Source organism: Gopherus flavomarginatus, chromosome 18 (assembly GCF_025201925.1).
Source record: "Gopherus flavomarginatus isolate rGopFla2 chromosome 18, rGopFla2.mat.asm, whole genome shotgun sequence".
Classification (NCBI taxonomy): Eukaryota; Metazoa; Chordata; order Testudines; family Testudinidae; genus Gopherus; species Gopherus flavomarginatus.
In genome coordinates this window covers 23840975-23859399 of record NC_066634.1, presented here as the reverse complement: position 1 = coordinate 23859399, position 18425 = coordinate 23840975, and the positions used below count along the sequence as shown (strand labels likewise).

At 62.2% G+C, this 18425-nt stretch overlaps 2 protein-coding genes across 4 annotated transcripts; both read left to right on the top strand.

Annotated features, from left to right (window-relative positions):
• Window positions 1–7158: 7158 nt before the first annotated feature.
• Window positions 7159–14261, top strand: LOC127037122 (gap junction delta-2 protein-like). The gene is made up of 2 exons (XM_050928619.1): window positions 7159–7299; window positions 13162–14261. Exons 1-2 carry the CDS (start codon window positions 7229–7231, stop codon window positions 13931–13933), a joined length of 843 nt encoding a protein of 280 aa, XP_050784576.1. The 5' UTR covers window positions 7159–7228; the 3' UTR covers window positions 13934–14261.
• Window positions 14262–15206: 945 nt separating this feature from the next.
• Window positions 15207–17143, top strand: LOC127037109 (chorion class high-cysteine HCB protein 13-like). Of its 3 annotated transcripts, XM_050928606.1 has the most exons (5): window positions 15207–15686; window positions 15732–15774; window positions 16063–16123; window positions 16295–16450; window positions 16494–17143. In XM_050928606.1, exons 1-5 carry the CDS (start codon window positions 15382–15384, stop codon window positions 16832–16834), a joined length of 906 nt encoding a protein of 301 aa, XP_050784563.1. In that variant the 5' UTR covers window positions 15207–15381; the 3' UTR covers window positions 16835–17143. The 3 variants fall into 3 exon arrangements, 1 of the variants encoding a protein (XP_050784563.1); XR_007770279.1 differs by lacking the exon at window positions 16295–16450 and having other exon boundaries at window positions 15561–15774; window positions 16063–16105; XR_007770278.1 differs by lacking the exons at window positions 16295–16450; window positions 16494–17143 and adding an exon at window positions 16149–16233 and having other exon boundaries at window positions 15561–15774; window positions 16063–16105.
• The last annotated feature ends 1282 nt before the right edge of the window (window positions 17144–18425 follow it).

Sequence of the window (18425 nt, the reverse complement as noted above, 5' to 3'; positions counted from 1 at the left end):
CACGCCCCGCACAGGCTCATGACACACCGCGCATGGCCACACACACTCAGTACATGACCCACATACCTCGCTCACACTCATTACACACCCACACATGCTCATTACACACCTTGCTCATTACACTTGCTCATTACACGCCCCGCATGGCTACACACACTCATTCCACACTCCACATGTGCTCATTACACGCCCTGCACATGCTCATTCCACACCCTGCATGGCCACACACACTCATGACACGCCTCGTATGCTCATTACACACCTCGCACATGCTTGTTACACACACACCCCACACCCAATGCAACACACACACAGAGTACTGCCGGTCCCAGTGCCGCGTGTTACGTCTTGAGCCTCCGCTCAGCCACTGGACACTCCTCCAGCCCCTCCTGCCCCCGAGCTGGAGGCGATGTGGTGGGGGGAGCTGATGAATACAACAGCAGTGGAGTTGGTTGATTGCGGGGCTGCTGGGAGCGAGGCAATGGCTGGGCTAACCCCATCCTGCAAGCGAACGGGCTCCGGCCCGCGGCGTCGAGCCCCCGGGCGCTGAGCTGTGCGCACGAGGACAGGCCCGGCAGACGGCAGGGAGCGGGCGTGTAGGCCCTGTATCATCATCAGCCAACGACTCCCTGCGGCTCACGGGGTGCAGAGGGTGATCGGGGCCATGTCCTTTAAGGGCCGAGTGTGGTGCTGGGAGGCTCTCGCTAGAAGGGGGCACCTGACCCCCCGCCCCTCGCACAAGCCAGGCCACAGAACCTCCCCCCGGATCCCTGCTTCCAGCCCGGACACCTGAGGCAGAGCTAAGCAGCCCTCCGAGGACAGAGTTCCCCAGGGAGGGAGAACGCATCGCGTCCTGTCTCTGTTAAACAGCTAGTAGGTGTATAGTGACAGCGCCTACCATCTTCCCCCGCTGCACAGAGCCCAGCGGAGATCGGGGGCCCCCCGCCGGACTGGGCGCAGGGCCCCATCGGACAGGGTGCTGCCCCAAAGAGCTGCCAGTCTTACCAGACAAAGGGTGGGAGGGGGAACTGAGGCACAGAACGGGGAAGCGGCTTGCAGAGGTGGACATGGAACCCAGGAGCTCTGACCCCAGCACTGTCCAGTAACCAACTGTGCTGGGGTAATTAGCGAACCTGCTTAATTAACCAACTCCCAGCAGCCAGACAGGTCTCACCCTTGCAATACCCTGTGTGGCCATTAGGTGGGGGTGGGGAAGCTGCTGCAGCAGATTCTGCAAAGAATGGGTGAGTGGGTGGTGGTCCCCAAATCTACCCCCCAAAACACTTGCAGGAGGTCAGAGCTGAACCGAAACCAGCCTCCCACTACGGTCACCCCTGAACCCCACACTTCTGCGCTGCTGGGGCCTCACTGTATGGGTGGGGGGCATATAGGGCTGCCCACTCTTAGCCAGCCCGTCTTTGTCCCACTGCTGGGGGCGCCTCCTCGGGTGCTGGCAGAGGGAGGTGCTGGGTGCACAGGCCGGGATCACCGGGGACAGAACCCACTGAGGGGGCAGCAGGGAATGTGGCCGGGGGCTCTGCCAGCACCAGCAGAAGCCACGGCCTTCCCCCCCCGATACCTGCCCCCCCCGAATAATCATCCTACGAACATCTCCCTGGAACAGGAATGCCCCACCCTGGCTCCTCGTGGGATGAGCATGGGACAGACGCACAGGCCGACAGACCTCTGCCCGTCAGACTGTGCGGTGCAGTCCCACACCGGGACTCCAGACTTCTGGGCTCCATTTCTGCCAGTGATCTCTTGGGCGAGTCACTCTCCCGCTCCGTGCCTCAGTTTCCCTCCCTGCCCTCGTCTCTTGACACTGTGAGCTCTTACTCTATGGTTCCTTCCCAACATCCTCCGGCCCCTGTATCCTCCAGGACAGGTAACCATCCGGCAAGGGAGACACTGGGTCTCCGCTCCAACACACCAGCTCTGGGCACCACAGCCGGTCCCCCGGCCGGCCGCTGGCACCTTCATTATCCATAGCTGGTGCAGGAGCCGCCCCATGGGGCAGGGAGCCGCTCCCTGGCTGACAGGCCCTGCCTCCCACCCCCAGCTCTGCCCCCAGCCCCTGCTACTGACCCTCACGGGGAACGGGAGCTGAGAACAGCCCTTGCACCAGGGCACTAGAGAAAAGTGTGTGTGTGCATGTACAGGAATACTGTACCACACCCAGCCTGTGCGTGTGCGTGTGTGTGTGTGCATGTACAGGAATACTGTACCACACCCAGCCTGTGCGTGTGCGTGTGTGTGCATGTACAGGAATACTGTACCACACCCAGCCTGTGCGTGTGCGTGTGTGTGTGTGCATGTACAGGAATACTGTACCACACCCAGCCTGTGCGTGTGCGTGTGTGTGCATGTACAGGAATACTGTACCACACCCAGCCTGTGCATGTGCGTGTGTGTGTGTGTGTGTGTACAGGAATACTGTACCACACCCAGCCTGTGCGTGTGCGTGTGTGTGTGTGTGTGTGTACAGGAATACTGTACCACACTCAGACTGTGCGTGTGTGTGTGCATGTACAGGAATACTGTACCACACCCAGCCTGTGCGTGTGTGTGTGTGTGTGTGTGTACAGGAATACTGTACCACACTCAGACTGTGTGTGTGCGTGTGTGTGTGTGTGTGTGTACAGGAATACTGTACCACACCCAGCCTGTGCGTGTGCGTGTGTGTGTGTGTGTGTACAGGAATACTGTACGACACCCAGCCTGTGCGTGTGTGTGTGTGTGTGTGTGCATGTACAGGAATACTGTACCACACCCAGCCTGTGTGTGTGCTTGTGTGTGCATGTACAGGAATACTGTACCACACCCAGACTGTGTGTGTGTGCATGTGTGTGTGTGTGTGTGTGTGTGTGCATGTACAGGAATACTGTACCACACCCAGCCTATGCGTGTGCGTGTGTGTGTGCATGTACAGGAATACTGTACCACACCCAGACTGTGTGTGTGTGCATGCGTGTGTGTGTGTGTGTGTGTGTGTGTGTGCATGTACAGGAATACTGTACCACACCCAGCCTGTGCGTGTGTGTGTGTGTGTGCATGTACAGGAATACTGTACCACACCCAGCCTGTGCGTGTGTGTGTGTGTGCATGTACAGGAATACTGTACCACACCCAGCCTGTGCGTGTGCGTGTGTGTGTGTGTGTGTACAGGAATACTGTACCACACCCAGCCTGTGTGTGTGTGCATGCGTGTGTGTGTGTGTGTGTGTGTGCATGTACAGGAATACTGTACCACACCTAGCCTGTGCGTGTGTGTGTGTGTGTGTGCATGTACAGGAATACTGTACCACACCCAGACTGTGCGTGTGCGTGTGTGTGTGTGTGCATGTAGAGGAATACTGTACCACACCCAGACTCTGTGTGTGTGTGCATGTACAGGAATACTGTACCACACCCAGACTGTGCGTGTGTGTGTGTGCATGTACAGGAATACTGTACCACACCCAGCCTGTGCGTGTGTGTGTGTGTGCATGTACAGGAATACTGTACCACACCCAGCCTGTGCGTGTGCGTGTGTGTGCATGTACAGGAATACTGTACCACACCCAGACTGTGTGTGTGTGCATGCGTGTGTGTGTGTGTGCATGTACAGGAAAACCGTACCACACCCAGCCTATGTGTGTGCGTGTGTGTGTGTGTGTTTGCATGTACAGGAATACTGTACCACACCCAGACTGTGTGTGTGTGTGTGTGTGTGTGTGTGTGTACAGGAATACTGTACCACACCCAGCCTGTGCGTGTGCGTGTGTGCATGTACAGGAATACTGTACCACACCCAGACTCTGTGTGTGTGTGTGTGTGTACAGGAATACTGTCCCACACCCAGCCTGTGCGTGTGTGTGTGTGTGCATGTACAGGAATACTGTACCACACCCAGCCTGTGTGTGTGTGCATGTACAGGAATATTGTACCACACCCAGCCTCGCTCTGTGTGTGTGTATGTATAGGAATACTGTACCACACCCAGACTATGTGTGCGTGTGTGTGTGCATGTACAGGAATACTGTACCACACCCAGCCTGTGCGTGTGCGTGTGTGTGTGTGTGCATGTACAGGAATACTGTACCACACCCAGACTATGTGTGCGTGTGTGTGTGCATGTACAGAAATACTGTACCACACCCAGCCTGTGTGTGTGTGCATGTACAGGAATATTGTACCACACCCAGCCTCTGTGTGTGTGTGTGTGTGTGTGTGTAGGAATACTGTACCACACCCAGACTCTGTGTGTGTGTGTGTGTGTGTGTACAGGAATACTGTACCACACCCAGCCTGTGTGTGTGTGTGTGTGTGTGTGTGTGTGTACAGGAATACTGTACCACACCCAGACTGTGTGTGTGTGTGTGTGTGTGTACAGGAATACTGTACCACACCCAGCCTGTGCGTGTGTGTGTGTGTGTACAGGAACACTGTACCACACCCAGCCTGTGCGTGTGTGCATGTACAAGAATATTGTACTACACCCAGCCTGTGTGTGTGTGTGTGTACAGCAATACTGTACCACACCCAGCCTGTGTGTTTATGCGTGTGTGTGCGTGTACAGGAATACTGTACCACACCCAGCCTGTGCATGTGTGTGTGTGTGTACAGAAATATTGTACCACACCCAGCATGTGTGTGTGTGTGCGTGTGTACAGGAATACTGTACCACACCCAGCCTGTGTGTGTGTGTGTGTCTGTACAGGAACACTGTACCACACCCAGCCTGTGTGTGTGCGTGCATGTACAAGAATACTGTACCACAGAGCCTGTGTGTGTGTGTGTGTGTGTGTACAGGAATATTGTACCACACCCAGCCTGTGCGTGTGTGCATGTACAAGAATATTGTACTACACCCAGCCTGTGTGTGTGTGTGTGTACAGCAATACTGTACCACACCCAGCCTGTGTGTTTATGCGTGTGTGTGCGTGTACAGGAATACTGTACCACACCCAGCCTGTGCGTTTGTGTGTGTGTGTACAGGAATACTGTACCACATCCAGCCTGTGCATGTGTGTGTGTGTGTACAGAAATATTGTACCACACCCAGCATGTGTGTGTGTGTGCGTGTGTACAGGAATACTGTACCACACCCAGCCTGTGTGTGTGTGTGTGTGTGTGTGTGTGTGTGTGTCTGTACAGGAACACTGTACCACACCCAGCCTGTGTGTGTGCGTGCATGTACAAGAATACTGTACCACAGAGCCTGTGTGTGTGTGTGTGTGTGTACAGGAATATTGTACCACACCCAGCCTGTGTGTGTGTGTGTGTCTGTACAGGAATACTGTACCACACCCAGCCTGTGTGTGTGCGTGCGTGTACAGGAATACTGTACCACACCCAGCCTGTGCGTGTGTGTGTGTGTGTGTACAGGAATATTGTACAACCCCCAGCCTGTGTGTGTGTGTGTGTGTGTGTGTGTGTGTGTACAGGAATATTGTACAACACCCAGCCTGTGTGTGTGTGCGTGTGTGTACAGGAATACTGTACCACACCCAGCCTGTGTGTGTGTGTACAGAAATATTGTGCCACACCCAGCCTGTGTGTGTGTGTGTGTACAGGAATATTGTACCACACCCAGCCTGTGTGTGTGTGTGTGTGTGTACAAGAATACTGTACCACCCCCAGCCTGTGTGTGTGTACAGAAATATTGTGCCACGCCCAGCCTGTGCACGTGTGTGTGTACAGGAATACTGTACCACACCCAGCCTGTGTGTGTGTGTGTGCATGTGCGTGTACAGGAATATTGTACCAGACCCAGAGAGAGAGAGAGAGAGAGAGAGAGAGAGAGAGAGAGAGTGTGTGTGTGTGTGTGTGTGTGTGTGTACACAGGAATACTGTACCACACCCAGCCTGTGTGTGGCTATTACAACCCAGCAGAGTATGTGTGAAACACTGCAGCACATCGGTGTGTGTGTGATGGCACTGAAATACTGCAATACACCTGTTCATGTGATGGCAGAGACACTTCAACACACCAATACACAAACCTGTTTGTGGAAACACCACAACACGGCAATGTGTGTGTGTGTGTATAGGAAAAAAACAAACCAATGTCACAGCCTGTCCTCACTCGGCTCCTCATCTGATGCTGGAAAGTTTATCACAATCGGGGTGTGGGTGCATCGTGATGTGTATATTGTTGCACTGTGATTTGTGTGTGTGCACTGTTGTGGCATGTGTTTAGTGCTGCAATTTGTGAGTGTGTATGTGTGCGCGCACATGGTTGGGCAGTGTATTTGTGTGTGTGTTGTGATGTGGGAATATTTCTGTGAGTGCATTGTTGCGATGTGTGTGGTTGCAATTTGAGTGTATGTGTGCATAATTGCAATGTGTGTGCACGCCCATTATTGCAGTGTGTGCATACACATTGTGTTTGTTGTTGCAATGTGTGTGATGGGCATATGTCTCTATGTATCGTTGTAATGTGTGTGTGTTGCTGCAGTGTGTGTGATGTGTGTGCATTGTTGCAATGTGGGTGTGTCTGTGTGTATTGTGGTTGCAATGTGTATTATGGCTGTATGTATCTGCACTGTCACAAAGTGTGTGTTGCAATATGTGTGTGCTGTTGCAATGTGTGTGTGTGTTTGTGTGTGCATTGTTGCAATGGGTGCATTGTCAGTGCAATGTGTGTTATGGGTGTATCTGTGCATTGTTGCAGTGTGTGTGTCTGTATGCATTGTTGCAAGGTGTGTTATGGGTGTATCTGTGCACTGCTGCAATGTGTGTGTCTGTGCATTGTTGCAACGTGTGTCTGTGTGTGCATTGTTATTGCAATGTGTGTTGGTGTGGGCATTGTTGCAGTGTGTGTTATGGGTGTATCTGTGCATTGATGCAAAGTGTGTGCCTGTATGCATAGTTGCAATGTGTGTGTGTATTGTTGCAATGTGTGTATCTGCATTGTTGCAGTGTGTACGCGCCTCGGCGCACTGACACGTCGCTGCCTCCCCATAAACTTTCCTTGGCCCGCTGTGCCCGGCCCCCCCGCGCCGGGGATCCCGCTCCGGGGGCGGGGGGAGCCCGGGCACTAATCCCGCCGCCTCGCGCCCGGCGTCCTTGAAAGCGGCGCAGGTGGCAGCGCGCAGCGGGCGCCGGGCTCGCCACAGCCCCGCTCCCATGGCCCGCGCTGCCCGGCGGGGGCTCGGACGCCGGGGTCCCCGCAGCTGACGGGGCCGGGGAGCGGCTCGGGGTCTCCCCGCTGCTGGATGCGGGCAGCCCCCGGCGCCCCGCCGCGATGGGCGAGTGGACGATCCTGGAAAGGCTGCTGGAGGCCGCGGTGCAGCAGCACTCGACTATGATCGGCAGGTGCGCGGGGCGGGGGGCCCGGGGGGGCTGGTCCCTTGCACCCTCCAGCTCAGGGTGAGGGGGCGACACTGGCCCCTTACACCCTCCAGCTCTCGGGTGCAGCTCGGAGGGGCACTGGTCCCTTGCACCCTCCAGCTCGGGGGTGCAGCTCCGGGGGGCTGGTCCCTTGCACCCTCCAGCTCGGGGGTGCAGCCTGGGGGGGCTGGCCCCTTGCACCCTCCAGCTCTGGGGTGCACCTTGGGGGGGCTGGTCCCTTGCACCCTCCAGCTCGGGGTGGGGGGAGCTGCACTGGCCCCTTGCACCCTCCAGCTCTGGGGTGCAGCTTGGGGGGGCTGGTCCCTTGCACCCTCCAGCTCTGGGGTGCAGCTTGGGGGGGCTGGTCCCTTGCACCCTTCAGCTCAGGGTGAGGGGGCGGCACTGGCCCCTTACACCCTCCAGCTCTTGGGTGCAGCTCGGAGGGGCACTGGTCCCTTGCACCCTTCAGCTCTGGGGGGGGGAGGCTGGTCCCTTGCACCCTCCTGCTTGGGGTGCAGCTCTGGAGGGGTGGCCTGGTCAGTGGGGAGCCAAGGAGACCTGCCCCCTTGCACCCTCCAACTCTGTGGGGGGGGGGAGGAGCTGGGGCCAGGGTTCCCGTTGTAGCAGCCGGGCGGGAATTGCCCAAAATACCCACCGGGAGAGCCCAGCGGGCCTGATGGTGAGAGCAGGAGGCTGGAGTTCTGAGGCTGGGAGCCAGGACTCCTGGGTTCTCTCCCCAGCTCTGGGAGGGGAGTGGTGTCTAGTGGTTAGAGCCGAGGGGACTGGGAGCCAGGACTCCTGGGTTCTTTCCCCGGCTCTGGGAGGGGAGTGGGGTCTAATGGTTAGAGCAGGAGGGGGCTGGGAGCCAGGACTCCTGGGTTCTCTCCCCGGCTCTGGGAGGGGAGTGGGGTCTAATGGTTAGAGCAGGAGGGGGCTGGGAGCCAGGACTCCTGGGTTCTCTCCCCAGCTCTGGGAGGGGAGTGGGGTCTAGTGGTTAGAGCCGAGGGGACTGGGAGCCAGGACTCCTGGGTTCTCTCCCTGGCTCTGGGAGGGGAGTGGGGTCTAATGGTTAGAGCAGGAGGGGGCTGGGAGCCAGGACTCCTGGGTTCTCTCCCCAGCTCCGGGAGGGGAGTGGGGTCTAGTGGTTAGAGCCGAGGCTACTGGGAGCCAGGACTCCTGGGTTCTGTCCCCAGCTCTGGGAGGGGAGGGGAGTGGGGGCTGGTGGTTAGAGCAGGGGGGCTGGGAGCCAGGACTCCTGGGTTCTCTCCCCAGCTCTGGGAGGAGAGTGGGGGCTGGTGGTTAGAGCAGGGGGGCTGGGAGCCAGGACTCCTGGGTTCTCTCCCTAGCTCTGGGAGAGGAGGGGAGTGGGCGCTGGTGGTTAGAGCAGGGGGGCTGGGAGCCAGGACTCCTGGGGTCTGTCTCCAGCTCTGGGAGAGGAGGGGAGTGGGGGCTGGTGGTTAGAGCAGGGGGGCTGGGAGCCAGGACTCCTGGGGTCTCTCCCCAGCTCTGGGAGGGGAGGGGAGTGGGGGCTGGTGGTTAGAGCAGGGGGGCTGGGGGCAGAACCCAGGTTCTATTCTGGACACTGCCTTCCCCAGTGATCTTTAGCAAGTTCCAGCGTCTCATGCTGCCTCAGTTTCCCCCTCTGTAGGACCCATGGGCTGGGGGGTTGGCAGCCAGCGTGCTGGGGGATCCCGGTCCATGGAGTGCGTGTGTGTGTGGGGTGCCAGGGGCCCTGTTCCGACCCGGCAGCCCCTTGGCCGGGTGGCAATGAATGAGCCGGTAGCCGCTCTCCCCACGGGGCTGCAGATCAGTGCAGGGGGAGCCCGCCAGCTGCTCGCTCTCGCCATCCCCCCCCCACCGCTGGGGGGAACCACAGGCCCCGGGGGCAGACGTGGCAGCCTGACCCCAGAGGTCAGCCAGGGACAACAGGGCACGGGGGGCCCTGCTGCCCGAGAGGGGGGAGCAACCCCCTGTTTCAGCCCTGGCACAAACCCACCAAGGCAGCAGGGTGGGGAGGAGGCTGCACTGGGGGGCGGCTCTGGACAGGGGGCAGGTGGAGCTGGGCGCTGGGAGGCAGGCGGGGCTGGGCGCTGGGCACCAGGACGGGGCAGAGGGGGTGGGCAGAGCTGGGCACTCGGTGAGTGGGTGGGCATAGCTGGGCACTCAGCGAGGCGGTGGGTGGGGCTGGGCGCCAGGATGGGGCGGGCAGGGCTGGGCTGGGTGCTCGGCGCCGGGATGGGGCAGAGGGGGCGGGCAGGGCTGGGCTGGGTGCTCGGCGCCGGGACGGGGCAGAGGGGCGGGCAGGGCTGGGCTGGGTGCTCGGCGCTGGGACAGGGCAGAGGGGGCGGGTGGGGCTGGGCTGGGTGCTCAGCGCCGGGACGGGGCAGAGGGGGCGGGCGGAGCTGGGCTGAGTGCTCGGCGCTGGGGCGGGGCTGGGCTGGGTGCTCGGCGCTGGGACGGGGCAGAGGAGGCGGACGGGGCTGGGCTGGGTGCTCGGCGCCGGGACGGGGCAGAGGGGGCGGGCGGAGCTGGGCTGGGTGCTCGGCGCTGGGGCGGGGCAGAGGGGGTGGGCGGGGCTGGGCGCTGGGATGGGGCAGAGGGGGCGGGCGGGGCTGGGCTGGGCGCTGGGATGGGGCAGAGGGGGCGGGCTGGGCTGGGTGCTCGGCGCCGGGACAGGGCAGAGGGGGCGGGCGGGGCTGGGCTGGGTGCTCAGCGCCGGGACGGGGCAGAGGGGGTGGACGGGAAGGGCTGGGTGCTCGGCACCAGGATGGGGCAGAGGGGGCGGGTGGGGCTGGGCTGGGCGCTCGGATGGGGCAGAGGGGGCGGGCGGAGCTGGGCTGGGTGCTTGGCGCTGGGGCGGGGCTGGGTGCTCGGCGCCGGGACGGGGCAGAGGGGGCGGGCGGGGCTGGGTGCTCGGCGCTGGGACGGGGCAGAGGGGGCGGGCGCGGCTGGGTGCTCAGCGCCGGGACGGGGCAGAGGGGGCGGGCGGGGCTGGGCTGGGTGCTCGGCGCTGGGATGGGGCAGAGGGGGCGGGAGCAGAGGAAAAGGGGAGGATGGATGGACGGGGAGATGCTTACTCCAGGCTGCGGGATTCCCGGGGGCACCCGTCTCACGTGGGTGGGGGTTGTTCCCTAGCAGGGGCTGCCCCGTGTCACCATCCTGCTGCCTGGTCCGGTCGCCCCGGAGGGGCTGGGACATGGGATCGTGTTGGCAGGCAGGGGACCCGAGCTGGGCCCATACAGTGTTTTAAGGCCCCTCGGCCGGATTGGGGCCATGATAAGCAGGAGGGTTCCGATGGGGAGGGGTTCCCAAGCGGGACTCAGAGGGCTGGGGCTTCGAGGGCCCGTACCCCAGCCACCCTCCCCAGCCTGTGGTTCCCACCTCATGCTCATGGCCGGCCGGGTGGGTTCGGCCTCAGGTCAGGACAAGCATCCCCCAAATCAGAGAGGGCATGAGCAGCCCGGGGGCCCCCTCTTGGTGACTCAGGCCGGCCGTCTCCGGGGTTCCCCCTTCCTAGGGGTATCAAAGTCCCGCTGTACGAAACAGCAGCCTGCCCCTTGCAGCACCACCTGTGCTGCTCTGCCAGCGGCTGGCAGGGGAGCCGGGGGCGTCCCTGCAGCCTCCTTTGGCTGCCAGCTCCCGGGCTTTATACAGGCCCCGCCTGGCTCCTGCCCAGCTGCACCTCGTGTTTGGTTAACCAAGCCCTGCTCCCTGGCACCTCCTAATGGACCCGCTCATCCCCCGCCCAGGTAGTCCGAGGGGCAATTGTTATACCCATTTTACAGCTCGGGAAGCTGAGGCATGGGGCTTGTGCGAGCCGCCTGAGGTGACTGGGTGGGTCTGTGGCAGTGCTGGGAATGGAAGCCAGGCCTCCCGCGCTCGCCCCCAGCACCAGGCACAGCCATCCAGTACTGCTGCGCTGTTACTCTCCACTGGGCCCAGGGCCGGGCCATGGGGGCAGGCATGGGGCCGATTGGAGTGGGGATGTGGTGGACCAGCTCTCCTGGCTGCCGAAGCAGCGTGTCAGTGGCTCAGAAGGGCTCGGCCGCGGGGTTAATGCCCTGGGAGCTGGGCTCTAATCCTTGCTCTGCCCTGATTCTCTGGACAAGTCCCTGTGTGTCTCTGGGCCTCAGTTTCCCCAGCTGTAACGGAGAATGATCTGCTCTTTGCTCAGAGGGTGAGCAGTTTGGGGCAGGGACTGTCTCCTGCTGGGTCTGCGATGCCTGGCACAACGGGGCCCTGATCTCAGTTGGGGTCTGGGCAGCGCCCAGCGCAATGGGGCCCTGATCTCAGTCAGGCTCTGGGCAGTGCCCGGCCCAAGGGGGGGGCAGTCTCAGTGGAGCACGCCAGGTGTTTCGTTGCCAGCCCCCTGGGTGAGATCGTGAACGCTGTCGAGGGAGGAGACGCAGACGAGGCCACCGTCCCATCACATTAAGGCCAGGAGGAGGCTGGTTTCAGCCCTGTGGGGTTTGTGTGCAGTGCCCCCCCCGGTGGGCGTGGGCGAAGGGGTGTCTCTGGCTCCACAGGTTCAGATCCCCGCATGGGGTGGGCTGTGTTGTGCTGACGGAGCGAACCCCCGTGTACTGCTTCGCCCCAGAGGTAGCTGCATTTTAGGGGTGCATGGTTGGGTGTGAAAAGCCCCAGGGAAAGGGGCAGCAGATGTGTTTGCCACCGAGAATCAGGGACTGAGAGGTGCTCATCCTTCTCCCCGCTCCGGCAGCTGGGCAACAGGTCAAGTGCATCAAACCTCTCCCGGTGCCGGGATAGAACCCAGGAGTCCTGGCTCCCAGCCCCCCTGCTCTGACGACTAGACCCCACTCCCCTCCCAGAGCTGGGACAGAACCTATGAGTCCTGGCTCCCAGCCCCCTGCTCTAACCACTAGACCCCACTCCCCTCCCAGAGCTGGGACATAACCCATGAGTCCTGGCTCCCAGCCTCCCCCCCACCCCCATGCATCACCCACAGTCTTGCCAACCTGCAGAGATCAGCAATCCTGTCTCAGACCCCCCAAAACAGAAGAGATTTTTGAAATGCCGCCAGGTTGGGGTCTGACTGGTGAGGGCTGAATGCCCCCTGCCCAGCCCTGGGGGGGTGGGGGTAGGGAGGGAGCTAGTGTTGTTCCCTCACCCAGATTTATTGGGTCAGGGGATTGTGAACCCCACTGCTGGAGTTGTCACCCTCCCACCCCACCCAGCCTCACCTCTGCTCCTCCTGGCGTTCGTCACCCCTGAGTGGGGCACTGGGCAGCAGCAGCTCTGCAGTGGGGTGCAACAGGGCCCCCCGTTAGCACAGCTGGGCTGCTGGCTCGAATCACCCAGCGCTGCTAAACTTTCCAGTGCCCCAGACGGTCCCCTCCAGCTGTTTATCCCCAGGCATAATAGAGACACAACCCCCCCCCCCCCCCCGCTCTGTGTCGCACCTCTGGGGCCAGAGGTGTAAATATTGAGGGAATTTCATGGGCTGGATGGGAGATGAGTAAGCATCAGGTGCCATATTATACACAAGGGGAAACTGAGGCATGGGGGAGGCAGGGTTGAGAAAGGACTTTGGCCAGAGATTTTAAAGTGAGTGAATGACGGAGCTACAAACAGGACTCAGGAATCCTGGAGCCCAGATCCCACCTTCTCTAACCACTTGCCACCAGTCCCTTTTGGAGATAGGGAGAGAACCCAGGAGTCCCCCCCGCACTCTAACCACCAGACCCCACTCCCCTCCCAGCACTGGGGAGAGAACCCAGGCGTCCTGCGCCTGCCACAAGCTCCCCGCCACCCGGAGCTCCCAGCGCAGCGGGGCCTGCGCCCCTCGCCACGCCCAGCTGGGTCCCTCCCCTCTCCTCCCCCCCGCAGGATCCTGCTGACGGTGGTCGTCATCTTCCGGATCCTGATCGTGGCCATCGTGGGCGAGACGGTGTACGAGGATGAGCAGACCATGTTCATGTGCAACACGCTGCAGCCGGGCTGCAACCAGGCCTGCTACGACAAGGCCTTCCCCATCTCCCACATCCGCTACTGGGTCTTCCAGATCATCCTGGTGTGCACGCCCAGCCTCTGCTTCATCACCTACTCCGTGCACCAGTCGGCCAAGCAGCGGGACCGGCGCTACTCCTTCCTCTACCCGCTGCTGGAGAAGGACGCCCGCAAGGCACGGAGCCTCAACGGGATCCTGGTGCACAACCCCGAGGGCTCGGCCAAGGAGGAACCCGACTGCCTGGAGGTCAAGGAGCTGCCCAGCACCCCCCGGCGCCCGCCCAAGAGCGCCAAGGTGAAGCGGCAGGAGGGCATCTCCCGCTTCTACATCATCCAGGTGGTCTTCCGCAACGCGCTGGAGATCGGCTTCCTGGCAGGCCAGTACTTCCTGTACGGCTTCAACGTGCCGGGCATCTTCGAGTGCGACCGCTACCCCTGCGTCAGGGAGGTGGAGTGCTACGTCTCCCGGCCCACCGAGAAGACCGTCTTCCTGGTCTTCATGTTCGCCGTCAGCGGGATCTGCGTCCTGCTCAACCTGGCCGAGCTCAACCATCTGGGCTGGCGCAAGATCAAGACGGCCATCCGGGGCGTGCAGGCCCGGCGCAAATCCGTCTGCGAGGTGCGCAAGAAGGACCTCTCGGCCCCGGCCTAGGTGCCACCGCTGGGGCGGACCCAGTCCAGCGAGTCCGCCTACGTGTGAGCCTGGGGCGGCCGGGCCTCCCGCGTGACAAGGCAAATGCCAGTGGGTGCTTCTCGAGGCGCCCCTCCTGATGGGGGGGGGGGGGCTCGGCTGGTGTGCGCCAAGGGCTGAATGGGAGACACGACCCCCAAGGATCCAGCTGGGGTGTTGGGGGGGCTCCCGGCTCCAGCTCGTTTAAAAAACGGTATTTATTGTTTCTTGGAGTCTTCCACCATGGTGCAAGCAGGGGGGAGGGTTCCTGGAACTCCCCCCCGAATCAGCCTTTTCCAGCCCTGGGATCAGCCAGGGGTGGGGAATATTTGGGGGGTAGGGGGTGTTTCTGCGGGCGGGGGGAGATCATGGCTCCCTGCTTTTCTCAGCCCTTGGGCTGACAATAAAAAGAATCGATGACCAGATGCAATTTTTAAGAATTAAAAACTAAGCTGGGTGGTAGATGGGGCTGGGCTGCGGGGAGCGAGGGGGGACTCGGGGGGCTCTCCCTAGCAGTCCGGCCTGCCCGGCTCACATGGGTGAGGCAAGGCGACCCCAGGGAGGGGGGCAGACAGAGAAACGGGGTGAAATGCTGCCAGCCCTGCCCCCGCTAGAGGCAGGGGGGCTTGTGGCTGGGCCTGCAAAGGGAGAAATCTCAGCCCCTACCCCCCCCCCCCAACAACCCGGCGGCCCTGCCTGGCGGGGGGAGGTGCCAGGGGCTGGTTCTGGCTCAGCGCCCGCTGCCAGTCCCAGGAACCTGCCTGCAGGGCAGCATCGCACGTCTCCCCCCCGGGGGGATTTGCAGCCCTTAAGCTGCTCTGGGCCAGGACCATCTGGCCACATCCGCCCTCCCCAGCCCTGGGCACTTTGCATTTATTGGGGGGGGGAACCAGCCCCTGTAGATAATGGTCCGGCCCTTCCCCAGCACCGATCTCAAAGCACCATGAGGGCTGCACCCCTCCCCCTCCACGTTAATATCATCCCCATTTACAGAGGGGAAACTGAGCCACGGAGAGGGGGCAAGGCATGGCCAAGGTCACCCAGCAGGGCCAGGGCTAGAACCCGAGTGTCCTAGTCCCCAGCCCCCCCCCCAGCTGGGGACAGAACCCAGGTATCCTGGCTCCCAGCCCCCCCCAGCTCTGTGCCCCCTTTAGTAACCCTCCCTGTAAGCTGACCCCCCCCCCCATGGCACTTTCACCTCTTAAGCCCCTCGCTGCCCTGAAGCTCTGGGCTGTTGAACAAAACAAACCCCCTCCCCCACCATCCCAGCGCTCAGCCGGGGGGGGGCGGGGGGATGCTGCACCTGGGGAGGAGAGATCACAAAGGGGAACAACCCTGTGTGACCCCAGCACTGACCCCCAGCCACCCCGACAGCCCCACGCTGAGCCCTGCGCCCGCAGGAATGTCACCCTAGGTTGTTTGTATGTGCCATGGCTGTGCCCGCTGGGGTGTCGTCATCAGGCTGTGCCCACACCGTGGCTGTGCCCGCTGGGGTGTGGTTGTCAGGTTGTGTGTGCTGGGGCTGTGCCCGCTGGGGTGTGGTTGTCGGGTTGTGTGTGCTGGGGCTGTGCCCGCTGGGGTGTGGTTGTCGGGTTGTGTGTGCTGGGGCTGTGCCCACACCGTGGCTGTGCCCGCTGGGGTGTGGTTGTCGGGTTGTGTGTGCCGGGGCTGTGCCTGCTGGGGTGTTGTCAGGCTGTGCCCACCATGGCTGTGCCCGCTGGGGTGTGGTTGTCGGGTTGTGCGCATGCCGCAGCTGTGCCCGCTGGGGTGTTGTTGTCAGGTTGTGTGTGCTGGGGCTGTGCCCGCTGGGGTGTGGTTCTCGGGTTGTGTGTGCTGGGGCTGTGCCCGCTGGGATGTGGTTTTTCGGGTTGCACGCGCCGCAGCTGTGCCCGCTGGGGTGTGGTTGTCGGGTTGTGTGTGCTGGGGCTGTGGCCGCTGGGGTGTGGTTGTCGGGTTGCGCGCGCCGCAGCTGTGCCCAGTGGGGTGTGGTTGTCGGGTTGCGCGCGCCGCAGCTGTGCCCGCTGGGGTGTGGTTGTCGGGTTGTGTGTGCTGGGGCTGTGGTTGTCGGGTTGCGTGTGCTGGGGCTGTGCCCGCAGGGGTGTTGTCGTCAGGTTGTGTGTGCTGGGGCTGTGCCTGCTGGGGTGTGGTTGTCGGGTTGCGTGTGCTGGGGCGGTGCCCGCAGGGGTGTTGTCGTCAGGTTGTGTGTGCTGAGGCTGTGCCTGCTGGGGTGTGGTTGTCGGGTTGTGTGTGCTGGGGCTGTGCCCGCTGGGGTGTGGTTCTCGGGTTGTGTGTGCTGGGGCTGTGCCCGCTGGGATGTGGTTTTTCGGGTTGCACGCGCCGCAGCTGTGCCCGCTGGGGTGTGGTTGTCGGGTTGTGTGTGCTGGGGCTGTGGCCGCTGGGGTGTGGTTGTCGGGTTGCGCGCGCCGCAGCTGTGCCCAGTGGGGTGTGGTTGTCGGGTTGCGCGCGCCGCAGCTGTGCCCGCTGGGGTGTGGTTGTCGGGTTGTGTGTGCTGGGGCTGTGCCCGCAGGGGTGTTGTCGTCAGGTTGTGTGTGCTGGGGCTGTGCCTGCTGGGGTGTGGTTGTTGGGTTGTGTGTGCTGGGGCTGTGCCCGCTGGGGTGTGATTGTCGGGTTATGCGTGAGCTGCAGCTGTGCCCGCTGGGTGTTGTCTCAGCATTGGGCAGCACCAGGAGGGGGGCGGATGCAGCTGTTATGGGGGGGGGTCTCTCGCCCGTACACCCAGCTCTGACCACCGGGGCCGGGGTCCATCACGCCCCAACCACAGCCCCTCCCCATGGCCAGCCCCTGGCCCCCCCTGGGGGGAGACATGACCCCTGGGGGTGGGAGGAGCGATGCAGGGAGGGGCAGTGGGTATCAGTCCCATGAGGGCAGGAGACCGGGGGGGGGGGACAGACCAGGTCCGAGCCCTGTCCCAGGCCCAGATGGGGGGGGTAGGTGTACCCAGCCAGATGGGTGATCCCAGCACCTGCCCCCCCTTGAGATCCCACCTTGCCCCTTGTGCTGGGATGGGGAGGGGGAACACGACAGCACCAGGTGAGCAGGGACCTGGCACCATGGCAACAGCACCCCACCCCCCCTTGTTCGTTAGCACCAACGAGGTGACACCTCGTTCTCAGTCACATCTCTATTAATAACCACCAGAGTGTGGGGAGAGCAGGGCACCAGGCGGGGGGGCTGGGAGCCAGGACTCCTGAGTTCTCTCCCTGGCTCTGAGAGGGGTGTGGGGGCCTGGTGGTTAGAGCAGGGGGGGCTGGGAGCCAGGACTCCTGGGTTCTCTCCCCGGCTCAGGGAGTGGGGTCTAGTGGTTAGAGCAGGGGGCTGGGAGCCAGGACTCCTGGGCTCAATTCCCATCACCTCTTTTCTGATCTGTGCACTTGGCCAGGACACAGGGGCCCCACTCCGGCATCTGAGCATCCCATCTCCTCCCGGGTGCAAGACCCCCGTCCCTCCTAAGCCCCCCAGCCCAGGGACAAGACCCCCGGGCCGCCTGGGTGCAAAGCCAGAGGCTGGGGTGGGCAAGGCAGCCTGGCCTAGCTCTGTCCCGGGGGTCGGCGCTGTGCGTCAGGAGAGCACCCCCAGTGCATGGGGCTCGGTCCCCAGGGGTCCCTGCCCAGCGCTGGCCCAGGGAGCTGGGCTCGGCCCCCCTTGGTAGGCACAAGGTTGCCAGGCCCGCTCAGCCAAGCCGGGCTGGGCTGGGTCTATTCCAGTGGCAGCTGGGACGAGGTCGCGGCCCAGGACAGCGGAACTGCATTAGGTGGCCTGAATTATGCATGGGAGCCGGGATGGCGAGTCAGCACAGCCCCCAGAGCCAGCCCCTGTGGGCACCGGCAGGGGAGCAGAGCTGGCCAGGCAGATTCCCTCGCTGGTGGAGGGGGGCAGCAGTAGACCCGCCCCCCCCCAGCTAGAAATCTTCAGCCCCCATCCCCGGGCCAGGGGAGGGCCCTGGCTCCACGAAGCAGACTAGCATGATGACGGAAATTGAGGCAGAAAGAGGGGATGTGGTCACATGTGACAAGTATAGACCCCAGCAGTCCTTGCTCCCAGCCCCCCCTGCTCCAGCCACTAGACCTCACTCCCCTCCCACAGCCAGGCAACAGTGGTCTGTTATCGTAGGGTCTTCTGTAACAAACGAGGCTCCCAGCAGTTCAGCGGCAGCCCCGTGAAGCAGCTCCTGCAGGGCCATGGTCCCCCAGGGGAAGGCGAGGCAGCAATGTGTCGCAAGGAGGATCCGGCCAGAAACCCACATCTGCCAGCATCTGTCTCCCCCCCACTCCTGACCTCAGCAGGAGCCCGGGGGAGACGCCGAGGGGTCTCTGTGCTTTCAGACAGGGGGTGTGGCAGGATGGGGGCCAGGACTCCTGGGTTCTCCCAACAGCTCTGGGGCTGGTCCACTCAGCAGCAGAGCCAGGGAGAGAACCCAGGAGTCCTGGCTCCCAGCCCCCACTCCCTCCCCCAC